At 44.4% G+C, this 12,328-nt stretch overlaps 1 protein-coding gene across 1 annotated transcript in view; it reads left to right on the top strand.

Moving 5' to 3' along the window:
• The window catches only part of CPD (carboxypeptidase D), a 36,027-nt gene that overhangs the window by 19,761 nt on the left and 3,938 nt on the right, over window positions 1–12,328 (top strand). The window contains exons 7-20 of the mRNA XM_083479776.1: window positions 75–242; window positions 1,715–1,824; window positions 2,763–2,865; window positions 4,709–4,851; window positions 5,456–5,625; window positions 6,652–6,963; window positions 7,386–7,581; window positions 8,436–8,571; window positions 8,863–9,003; window positions 9,314–9,409; window positions 9,494–9,558; window positions 9,698–9,829; window positions 10,903–11,088; window positions 11,868–11,967. Coding sequence (XP_083335902.1) covers window positions 75–242; window positions 1,715–1,824; window positions 2,763–2,865; window positions 4,709–4,851; window positions 5,456–5,625; window positions 6,652–6,963; window positions 7,386–7,581; window positions 8,436–8,571; window positions 8,863–9,003; window positions 9,314–9,409; window positions 9,494–9,558; window positions 9,698–9,829; window positions 10,903–11,088; window positions 11,868–11,967 — 2,058 coding nt within the window. The remainder of the gene's footprint in view (window positions 1–74; window positions 243–1,714; window positions 1,825–2,762; window positions 2,866–4,708; window positions 4,852–5,455; window positions 5,626–6,651; window positions 6,964–7,385; window positions 7,582–8,435; window positions 8,572–8,862; window positions 9,004–9,313; window positions 9,410–9,493; window positions 9,559–9,697; window positions 9,830–10,902; window positions 11,089–11,867; window positions 11,968–12,328) is intronic.

The raw sequence follows: 12,328 nt of genomic DNA, 5'->3' as shown, positions 1-12,328 counted from the left end.
AGCACCCTGATCTCATGTAGGCCAACGAGATGCCTCTTCTGAGAAGCTCAACAGGCTTTGTTTTCTTTCCTTAGGAGACCGGTTGGGGATTGTTGGCAGAAACAACAGCAACAACTATGACCTGAATCGGAACTTCCCTGATCAGTTCTTCCAGATCACTGACCCTCCACAGCCAGAGACATTAGCTGTCATGAGCTGGCTGAAGACCTACCCATTTGTGCTTTCTGCAAACTTGCATGGAGGTAAGAGAATCCTGGTCTCTCATAGGTTTAAGGTAGGGTTATGCTGCTGAGTACCCTGCAGGCAAAGCTTAAGTAAGCAGCTGTGGAGGTAAACTGGATCTCACTGTGCCTGTGGAAGCTCCATCCCTTCTAAATGTTTTTCTCTGACCTCTGGGGTCATTGCAAGAAAATTTAGCAAGTGGCTGGAAGGACCTTGAGGAAACTGTGCTTCAAGGTCTGGAACTGGATCTTGCCAGTGGGCCAGATAGTTATCTCCCCCATCTCCTATGTGGACACCCACCTATCAATCACCTGATGTCACAATGACTTTTCTGCACCATGTGGGTCTTGCAAGAGTATTTTGCAAAAGCTCTCCACAAGCCCTTATCGGGAAGCCCTTTCAAAATGCTATTTTGCATTGGGGGTTGCAGACACTGCTAGTAGTGCCTGCAAACTGGCTGAGCCAGGTTTTTAACTTGCCCCACCCACACCTGATGTCACCTGTGATGTTGGGTGTAGAGCAGGTGGGCATGACTTGACCAAAATGGTGGACCTAATGAGGCTTGTGGGCCAGAAGCTCACCACCTCTGTTGTATAGTGATGGGACTCATTATAAAACATGCTCTCTGCAGCTTTTTGAAAAGATATTTTTAACCCAGTTGGTAACTGTACTGGATTTGAAATGGGTTTTTTATACATGCCATTATTTTAATTATGTATTTATTGTATTGTGAAATTGCTTTGAGATGCTTCTGAGAAAGCAATTCATAAATAAATGACAATAGCTTGGTATGTTTTTTAACTTACACCCTTTATCCCAAGACCTTTTGGGTGTCTGTAAATAGAGACACTCTAGAAGGCTCAGCCCAACCTTGTTAGCCTTCCCCCACCCAATTTTACTGCATTGCTAGTAGTTCCCTAGGCTACTTGGCTGCTATTGCTGTGACCCAAGATTGATATCTTTTTTTTTTTAAAAAAGTTCCTTTTTGTCTGATGGCATTTAGCCGGGAAGTCTGTCCTTGCTCAACTTTTAAGTCACAACCTGTAGTAAAGTGCCATCTGCATTCAGTGTCAAAGCTTCTCAGTAGCTGTTTCATTTCCTTGTCTTTTGCCATACTAAGTGACAAGTGAATGTGACTTGCTGTCTCTTAGACCAAGTGAATTCCAGTAAGTGGCCTCAGTGTTGCTACACAATCTTCATTGTTGCCTGTGTTTACTGAGCTTTGTCCTGTAGGGACATAGCAGGCTTGCTTGCTGATGGATGGATTGATTGGTTATTTAATTTCTATATCACTTAATATACTAAAAATCTAAGTGGTGTACAAAAAACTGAAGCAACAACAGACAACTTAAACCAAATATTACAAAAATACACTGTTACATATAAAAAATGTAATATTTGTTCCTTAGCACGTTGGCAAAGCAGCCACCTTGTAAAAAAAACAAAACCTGTTAGGTCCATATTTTCCATATTTTCCTTTCTTTTTTTTCAGGCTCTTTAGTGGTTAACTACCCCTATGATGATGACCAACAAGGAGTTGCGACATATAGTAGATCCCCTGATGATGCCGTCTTTCAGCAAATTGCACTTTCCTATGCCAAGGTAAAATTTCTCCCAGTGTGTCCTTTTGAGATCCTGAAATCAGATTCTCAGAGCTTTCAGTTCTTAACATGGAAAGCTGTTTCACACTTCCTTCCATCTGTAAACAGAGATGTTTTAGGTTGTATGTACAAGATCATGGCAGGAAGGTTAGCTCCGTGAAAGTCATAGAGTAATTCTGTGACGTGAGCAAAATAAGATGTCTGTTTTAGATGGTGGATAATGGCACGGTCTGTGGACTGAGCTACATCTCATATCATCGGCATGTCCATTTGGGGGAAGTAAATACTTTCCCTGATGGCTTTGGCCATAGCTCTTGCCAGATTTCTGTTCTCCTTCTCTCTCTTTGTCTTTTTCTTTCTCTCTTTCGTACACACACACTCTTGCAGCAGCAAGTGTCTTGTGGATTGAGGATTTAGAACCACTGGTCTGCAGTGGTTTGTGTCCAATTAAGACTGGGGTGTCTTTCATTTAAATCTGCACACAGCTATGATACTTACTGGGGGCACATTCAGCTTAACCTACCTTGCAAGGTGTTTGAAGAAAAAGTGGTGAGATTGTTTAAACATTGTATGTTGCCTTGGCTTCTTGAACAAAAACTAAAGTTATTACATTAATTGCTTAATCTACTCAAGTACACAAGTTTGTGAACAGAAGTTGAAAAATTGTATAAATAAATAGTTTGGACTTGGATTTTGGGAGGCCTGAATTCAAGGGCTTATGTTTACGTACAGTGACACTCATAATTGGGTGCATATTAATTGGTGCCATTATGTTTGAACTGTCCATGTCTTCAAATGCAGCACAATAACTGGGAAATAAAAGCACTTGGTTGTAGCCAGTTAGGTCTACTCTAGTAGGAGTTGGCTGGAAACAGTCCATTTACTTTGGCGCCGTCAGGAAATCCAATTTTCACAGGCGGTCATCCTTTGTTCTTCCAGGAGAATGCACGGATGTTTGAGGGTCACCCCTGTGCGGACATGTATCCTGGCGAGTACTTCCCTCATGGCATCACCAATGGAGCTCAGTGGTATAATGTTCCAGGTAAAACCAAGGCACCGTTCATTCAGGAGTCTGCAAAACCAATCCTGTCTGCCATAGCTTGTGGCATCCCAATTTCATTTCATTTCATTTATTTATTTACGGCTATTAGCCCATAAAATATGTACAAACATAAAAAAGCACAAAGGCTTAAAAACCGAAATATCTGACAACAGAAGGTGAACACTGCGATGCAAGGGTGGGTCATTGGGCAAAGCCAAATAACAGGATGTGGCCCGGAGAGCTCCAAGGGACGGTTCACAGAAAAAGGAAAACTGAAGACGAGATCCGACATGCACTCTCATCATAACTGTCCGATTAGATTTTGATGTTGTTGCTGTTTTTTGGTGGGTTTTGCGTGTGAGATAACCGCATTCAGGAATCTCGCCACCTGCAGAGTAACAGAAGGATCTGTATCCTGCAAAAGCAGTGCGGCGTGTGACTCAACAGGCCTGCTAACCAAGCGCAGTAAAGCAGGGCCCAGGAATTTAGTCCTGGCTATGCTATGTAGGGGACAGTTGAACATTATATGTGGAAGAGATTCAACAGTTTTCCCATCACACACGCATAGCGGAGACACCAAACCCTTGGAAAATCTGTGGCTCAGCAGGTTCGATGGAAGGACATTGAACCTTGCACGAATAAATGCAAGTCGGTGTGGTACTGATGAAAGAGATGACATGTATGATGGAAGGTCAAGTGGTGGGGTTATTCCGTGATACCTGGGGGAGCAGACACCCCCACCTCTGGCAAGGTTGTGTTGATTTTCAATGTCTGCTAATCTTTGCTCAATGAGGCTTTTAGCTGAGCGTAAGTTCATCTTTAGGGAGTCCGCTGGGGAAATTCCGATGCTCAGAAGTTTGGCATGGATTTTTCCTACCCACGGATTAACAAATTCGTCCCGCCAGAGGCACTGAAAAAGGTAATGGTTGGGAAGCCTATGCCAGCTGGACAGCCAATAGCCAAAGACTCGCTTCCAGATGACAGTCTCCAATGTTGCAATCCTTAACTCCAGACATATGGCTGCGTTGCTCACACACATGGGGAGTTTCAGGAGGCGATGGAGAAACTGATTCTGCAATGTCTCCAGCGATGTTAAATTGGACCCAGGGGCCCAGAGCGGGGCAGCATAGCAGAGGGTGGAAACCACTTTTGCGTGGTATACCTTCAATGCAGAGGGGATGTGGGAGGCTCCGTCAGTCGCAAAAAATTGGAGTAGAGCATAAAGTATTGTTTTCCCTTTGTTTAGTAAATACTGTATCTGTGGGCATCCCAATCCATTCTAGGTGGTTTTGCATTTTAGAGGTGAAGAAACCCTTCTTTCTGACAAACAAGATTGAAATACAACAAGAATTATATTTAAATTCTTTTAGTGTAAGGAAATTATACAATGGGCTGCATCCTCTTCAAATCTCCCCACCCCCCAAAAAAAGTTTAAAACAAGCTAACTTGCCAAATCTGCCTTACACCTGGGCACAAGTGCTGCAGAAAGAATAACTTGTATTCTTGCCCAGGTGTAAGACAGTTTTCCCCATCTCCCTTGTGATTTTGCTTTACTTTTGCATCTTTTATATGAAGAGTCAAAAGCACACTCTTCATTAAAGAACAATCCTGCTTGCCTTTGTGCAGGCCTCATGTTAAGCCTGGGCTGTCCTTTGTACTAATGCATACCTGCTCAAAAGCAACATTCCTTAATTGTTTCACAGGCTCAGGGCATCATTCTGAAGTTAGAATTCTAGCTCTCAATTCATTACGTGACAGATTTATTTGTGTGTATCATGCTACAAAGGTCCTTACTAAGCAGAGGCATTTGATAGGGCTCTTCTGATAAATCATTGTTCTTCAGGTGGCATGCAGGACTGGAATTACTTAAACACCAATTGCTTTGAAGTGACCATTGAGCTGGGCTGCATCAAATATCCTCAGGCAGAGGAGCTGCCAAAATACTGGAAGCAGAACCACAGATCTCTGCTGCAATTCATCAAGCAGGTGAGCTGGTGTGTTGTTTTCACAACTGTTTGCCTTTTGCTGCCTCAATCTCTTGTGCCATGAATTGTTGGAACATGACAGCATCTTTGTGTACTGTCACAATGAGAAGGCAAACTCTTTACACAGTGCCCTGTTAAACAGTTCATTCAAGTATCAAATTTGGATAAATGAGTAATCGTAGAATGACATTCTGTGGCTTTTCTAGGAGATTCTTCTAAGACTGAGCACAAGCCCCTTCCAGTAAAGGGTGTGTGGCCAGGGTTGAGCCTTTCTCCATTAAAAAATCAAGACACTCATTTTCCAGTTAGTGTGTGCATATATGTTTTATAGTAGGCACTAAGCCTTAGGAATGGGCAGCCTTTGAGGATGCCTGCATGAAAAAGGTTTCCCCTTGAATTTCTTGTATTCTGAACTTCCAGAATAGGGCACCTTCTAAACCCAAGGGTGGGGAACCTTTTCTCCTGTTGCATCTGTGTGTGTATGTGTGAATGCCTACCAGCAGTGAGAAGAGCCAGAGGTTGGGGGTGGGTACTCCATTCTCTTTTTGCCCAGGATTCATATTCATTCTCTCTCTCTCTCTCTCTCTCTCCCTCTCCATGACCAGGTCCACCAAGGCGTCAAAGGGTTTGTGTTGGATGCCACAGATGGACGGGGCATCTTAAATGCAACCATCAGTGTTGCGGACATTGATCACCCTGTCTCTACCTATAAGAGTGGAGACTATTGGCGCCTGTTGACCCAGGGAACATACAAAATTACAGCATCTGCACGAGGGTGAGTCTTTCAACTTTGTATTTGACATCTTTTCCTCTTTCGCCTAAAGCAGAATGCTGCAGCCTGATTGCTGACAGGAGTAAGGCATTATCAGCATATAACACCTGTGCTCAGAGATCTGCACTGGTTGCCGATTTGCTACCAGGGCAAATTCAAGGTGCTACTATTAGGAGTTGGTCCATGAAAATATGTTGTGTTGGAAGAAAGTGACTTGGGTTGTAAAAGGAAAGATTTGCTTTTAACATGGAATTGGGTGATTTCTCCCAAATAGACTGTGAGCCTGTAGGATAAAATGTTCTCTGTATGGCATGGTGTTGGAACTCACCCTGAGGCCGTATGGTATGAAAATAGAAATAAATACTCTGGGATCAATAACTGCTATTGTTGTTGATTAAGCTGCTGGGCCAGTGGCTCTTTTCAGCGAACACTATTTAATATTGCTACTCCTTTTATGAGCTTGTTTGACAGTCACTGAGTTAGAGCCTGTAGCACCATCTGTTGGCCAAGAAGCAAAGCATATGTTCAATTCCTGGCCATGCCCTAAAAACCCTGTTTTAAGAAACCAGGAGATGCCCATTTTGTATGCTGGAGCCCAGAGCTCCTTTGTAGCCACTTCGTTCTTCTTCTTACCTGAACCACTGAACAAACCCAGATTCATCACTTAACCCCAGAGCTTCCCGTTGTGGGTGAACCCAGAGACTATTGTTAATAGCTTTTATACAGTCCATGGATATGAACCCAGCTTTAAACCATGATATGCAACTATAGCATTCTGTCCACTGAATCTGTGGTTGGAATCAACAGCATGGCATGTGCCTGTTTCTTCTTGCACAGACATTCCTTCAAGATTCCTAACATATATTTAATTGTTATGCTGAAGTTTAATAATATTTATTACTTTTCTCAGTAATCATTATAAAATAACAACAGCCTACATCCTATTGCCACAAGCAGTCAGAATGTTCAGTTTTATTGTACGCAATTTTCAAATTCTCCCCCTACCTCCTTCTTTTGTTTTTTTGAAAGGTATAATTCAGAAACTAAGACAGTGAAAGTTGGAGGTAAAGGTGCAGTGCAGGTCAACTTTACTTTGACTCGAAAAGACTCCAAGGTAGAGGAGGGGACAGTACCAGATATAAATATGGTTGGCCTCAACGGCACAGTCACCAAAGAGTTTGAGACCCTGATTAAAGACCTCTCAGCAGAGAATGGCTTGGAGCGCCTCCTGCTGTCGTCATCGGCAGATGTCCAGCCTCATCGCTACCGTTCCTACAATGAACTCTCCGAGTCTCTTAGAGGCCTCAACTTGAACTATCGGAAGATCACAAATCTCTCTAGGTAGGTGGAACTCCTGGGCTATGGGGAATTCTGTTTGTTCTGGAGAAGTCACAGCTTTGCTGTAATAATGAGTCCTCTATGTAATCCTGAACAAGCATTTGACAAGCTTACTCTGAATAGGGAGTGACCCTGTGTACATTTCTGGCTAAACAAAAAACAAATTTGAACACTGTATCCAGACAACCCACATTCTGTCCTGAGAAATCCGAAACTGTGTATTCTGCAAACAGAGCAAAGTTTCTCTGAATTCTTTATTCTTTATTCTGCTTTTGTGAAACATAGAGGGGGCAACAATCTATGCAGGGATCTTAGGCTCCTGAAAAATCCTGTTTTTGCACACATCAAACACACACAAGGCTCAAGCTGTTCTTTCCATTAAAAAGCTAACCAGCTGTACTTCTATTTGTTTGTTTGTTTGTCAGCTTGGGCCAAAGTGTTGAGTTTCGTCATATCTGGTCCCTGGAAATCTCCAACAAACCCAAAGAATCTGAGCCAGAGGAGCCAAAGATCCGTTTTGTGGCTGGCATCCATGGCAATGCCCCTGTTGGCACAGAGCTGCTCTTGGCCTTGGCAGAGTTCCTCTGCATGAACTACAAAAAGAACCTGGCCATTACCAAGGTAGGCTGTTGCATGTCTATCAGCTTCAGGGTGTCCCTTCTGGGCACTCTGTGGACTATTAGAGGGGGATGTGGCTTAACAGAGGATATGTCTGAGAAGAACTCTCAGGTTGGGTGAGGGAACCTATGGCTCTTTAGGTCTTGCTGAACAGTGGTGATGGGAGCTGCAGTTCAGCAACATCCAAAGGGCCCAAGGATCCCCACCCCTGCCTCAGGAGATCCAAAGTGATGCTGAGTGCAAAGGCTGATTCGTCAGCCTCTACTTCTCAGGTGGGAAAGACAAGGCTTTTACGTGGTATATTGGAGCTAAGAGTACAACACCACGAGACTTCAATAAATCTGACTAATAATAATAATAATAATAATAATAATAATAATTAATTTATTATTTATACCCCCGCCCACTCTGGGCGGCTTCCAACAAAATATTAAAATACAGTAATTCATCAAACATTAAAAGCTTCCCTAAACAGGGCTGCCTTCAGACCAAGGGATAGCCGTGAGAGCATTCGAAGTGGCCCCAGTGACATTCAAGCAGTGACAGGTACCTATGGGAGGGGCAAACCCTGCTTTCATTTCACTTTTGGAAATTCTTCAACTTCTCTTCAGTTCTTCTCCCAGACTGTCAAACTGCTGACAGTTGTGGGATAATGGTGGAGGACCTCCTGCACTTCCCGCTTCTCCAGTAGAGGCTGTTCTGTGCAAAACAGCCTTGGCTGCTCCTTCCCACCCTAGTCCTGCCACTTATCCAAGGAAAAACCAACTTCCCTCTTTCTTCACACCCACCCCCTTTAGATGGATAGGGTTGGCTGATGCTTGATGATTCTCCCTTACTGTTTCTGTGTGTTTTTTTAGCTGATTGACAATACAAGAATTGTCATCGTGCCATCCCTGAATCCAGATGGGCGAGAGATTGCTCAGGAGAGAGACTGCACTTCCAAGACTGGCCTGACCAACATTCATGGCAAAGATCTGGACACTGATTTCACAAGTAAAGCACACACACCCTTCTTGTGCCAAATCCTTTAATCCTAACCTGGGGAGGGGTGTCTAATGGGTTAAAGAGAGCCCCGTTGTGGCACTGTACTAATTGCCTTTATCTACGCACTTTGATGGCTTGCCATTGAGTAGAAATGTGAGTGAATGGTCAGGTGCTTCAGTGCTGTGACAGCAGCCTTGACAAAGCTTGTGTACTGTCTGGAGTCACCTGTTCCTCACCAGGTTGCTACTGAGTTGTTTGCTTGCCTCAAGTCTTGAGAACCTCTGTGTCTTACTCCATTAGGCAATTCCTCTGGGGCAAGAGAACCAGAAACCAAGGCCATCATGGACAACCTGATTCTGAAGCAAGACTTCAGCCTCTCTGTTGCTTTGGATGGAGGATCTCTGCTTGTCACTTACCCCTATGACAAGCCTGTGCAGACAGGTAATGGTTGTGCCATCCTCTGAGTACTTTGGAAATAACTTGTGGGATTATCTTAAATCTTTTAAAGAGCACTCCATTCCCTGCTGCTTCTTGAGAGAGTAAACTAGACATGGAGAACCGGGACCGGGCATGGGGAACCTTTGACCATTCAGAAGTTGCTGAACTACAGCTCCCGTCATCCCTGGCCATTGAGCATTCTTGGCTTCTCATCTGCTCTTATAATGAGACCATGACATTTGCTGTCTGCCTCGAGCACCACAGGCTGAATCACACACTTGTTGACTCTCTAACTTCCCTTTTCTTTTTATAGTGGAGAACAAAGAGACTCTGAGATATTTGGCATCTGTGTATGCAAACAACCATCCCACAATGCATCTGGGCCAGCCTAGCTGTCCAAACAAGTCAGGTATGTGCCCAGGGTGCTCTGGACCTTTTGGGGCAGGCTTGTTTTCTTACAAAGAGCTTCTGATTTTATGTTTCTCTCTTGCAGATGAGAATATTCCTGGAGGAGTGTTGCTTGGGGCTGAATGGAACAGTCACCTGGGAAGCATGAAGGTATTTCACAGTTGTACTACACTTTGGGGATCTTGTTTCTCTTAGCCAAATTCAATCAAAGTTGCCAGTGGTGGTGCTTTGGTCCAGTCCTGTCTCTCTTTCCCGCCACAAACCCTCTTTTTGCATTTGTTTTTCTCAGGATTTCAGTCTTTCCTACGGACACTGCCCAGAGATTACGGTATACACTGGCTGCTGTTACTTTCCCAGTGCGGGCCAGCTTCCTACTCTCTGGGCGGAGAATAAGAAATCTCTTCTCAGCATGCTGGTGGAGGTGAGTTTGGACTTGAAGGCATTCAAGCTTTTGTTTGCAGTTGCTCAGAATGGGCTGGGCACCACGTTAGATTTAAGGATGGAATTTCTTGTAGCTGTTTACTGTTGGATATTCATTGTACATGGAACCGATATTAAAAAATGTATACACATAAATCATTAAGCAGCACAGAGCACTCATTAAAACGACTGTCTACTCAAGCAAATATTAAACAACTGTCAGCGTTAAAGGCTTCAGGAAAAGCCTGAAAATCCAGAGTGAGGCTGCCAGCAGAATCTCTGCTAGAATTGTGTTTCCAAGCATGGGACCAGTGGCACCCACTACTGACTTCCAACTGAGGCCAGGCAGACCTCTATGATACGGAGGACAACTAACAGCTCTCCTCTGGGTGATATAGCGAGGACCCAGTAAAGGTGTAATGAGTGAGCTGGGATTTTGGACAAGGTTTTATGCTGGTTTTAAATCCTCCTTGGCTCTGAGGTTGGTTGGGTCATCCTGGGCACACTGCCTGCCACTCTGCCTGATAATGCGTTGCGTTCCCAGTAATAAGCCTTGAGGGTAAGGCAATGAGGAAATGTAACATCAGGAACATACATTTTGGGTCTTGCTTAATTTTTGTGCGTATTTTGTTCTGTGGAGGTTTTCTTAATTCAGGGATGGGGAATCCTTTTCAATCCAAGGGCCGCATTCTTCTCATGGTCAGACTTCTGGGAGCCACATGCCAGAGTCAAAAATGGACAAAGAAGCAGATACAACTCTTTCTTTTGTACAATTGGCTATACATTCCAGCCTTGTAAAGGTTTCTACAATCCACCCACCTGTGGCTATCTCTCAGTCCAGGCAAGCAAGAGGGCAGCTAGGCAAAAGCATTTGCGGAGAGCAGGGAGCAGGACCAGGGAGAGGGAGAGGGGTATGGCCTGCACAGTCGACATAGAGAGGCCTGGAGAGCCACATCCAACCTGCAGACCAGAGGTTTCCCCACCTTCGTCTTATCCCATAGAGAAGAGATTTGTATCCTTACAGAAAATGACTTATTGATGTACACCTTCTCAGATTCCTTCCTTTCCTTCCAGGTTCATAAAGGAGTCTACGGGTTTGTCCGAGATAGGCATGGACAGCCAGTGTCGAAAGCTCAAATTGTGCTCAACGAAGGGGTAAAGGTCTACACTAAGGAAGGTGGTTATTTCCATGTGCTGCTGGCTCCTGGCTACCATAAGATCCATGCCATAGCGGAAGGCTATCAGCAGCAGCATGTCAAGGTATGGGAAAAGCACACCACAGCCTTGTTTCATGAGCCTGGTGGAAGATGTGATTGAGGCAGCTTTGGCTTGAGTTGGGAAGAAATGCAGCATGAGACCTGAAGCATTTCTTTGGAAGGCGACCACACAGGAACCTCCTGCGAATTGGGAGCCAGAGCTGTGTGACAGAAGGCAGATGAGAAGTCTTGGCTGTAAAGAGGAACTGAGAACAGTGGGGGTTTGGAAAGGGGGACACTGTGTACTTTCAGAAGGTCAAAAGGGATTTAAGAATTAGGACACCAAATTGTGCAGGAACTCTTTGTGCCCAGGAACTCTTTGAGAGGAGTCATCTCTCTTGTTGTGGGCAAGGAGATCATGAGGAAAGGGGGTCTGCCACTGCAAGAGAACCATGAACTTACCTTCACATTGAAGGCAAGAATGTTACATGTGAACCTCTCAGAGGTTCCCACTCCACCCGAAAGGTATCCCACCACATTCCAAGCACCTGGGAATTTGGCTTTCTAACCTATTTGAGTTTGACAACATTTGTGTGTTAGGGACTGGGACAGAGTCCCTTCCCCCCCCCCCAACCATTGTGCTTAAAACGTACCCTAAGATTCTGTCCTTGCCCTTCCCACAAAACGAGTTCAGTGCAGACTTTTTCCTTATTCCATAAGAGAGGCCCAAGCCTCTGGCTGCTGGTACATTCGGAGAGGGGCGTGTTGGCTTCTTTTATCACTTAACCCTGGACTTGTGCTTTCATCCACACAATTGCTGAAATGTGTACTGCTTCTTTCCAGGTCTTGGTTCGCCATGACATGGCTAGCTTTCTCCACGTGCAGTTTGACACGGACAACAAGATCTTTGGCCTTCCAAGGGAGTTGGTGGTTACGGTAGCAGGTGAGAGCCCACATTACTGTTCCCTCTTGTGTGTCGTGGGGGGAAGTGTCTGTGTCTGAATGTCTATTTAGGAGGCCAGAAAGTAAGACATTTCACCACTCTGGCTCTTTAAAGACTTGAGCCATTTTCTCCTCCTGTGTCCCCTGCATGCCCCATGGCTCCTGAATCTAGGATGCCTTTGCTTGCTATGAAGAACAGCTTCATATATTAATATGTGGGAGGTATTTTCTTACATAAACATGCAAAATGTAACGTGTGTAAATGTAACTTAGGTGCATGATAAACCCATGGAGTTACATGTGTTGTCTTCTGTTAAAGAAGCTTCTGCCTTTGTCCTTATGTTGATGTGTGGGTTTTGATT

This window comes from Podarcis liolepis (assembly GCF_965112155.1).
Source record: "Podarcis liolepis genome assembly, chromosome: 16".
In the NCBI taxonomy this organism is placed as follows: domain Eukaryota; kingdom Metazoa; phylum Chordata; class Lepidosauria; order Squamata; family Lacertidae; genus Podarcis; species Podarcis liolepis.
This window is presented reverse-complemented; position numbering and strand designations above follow the sequence as displayed.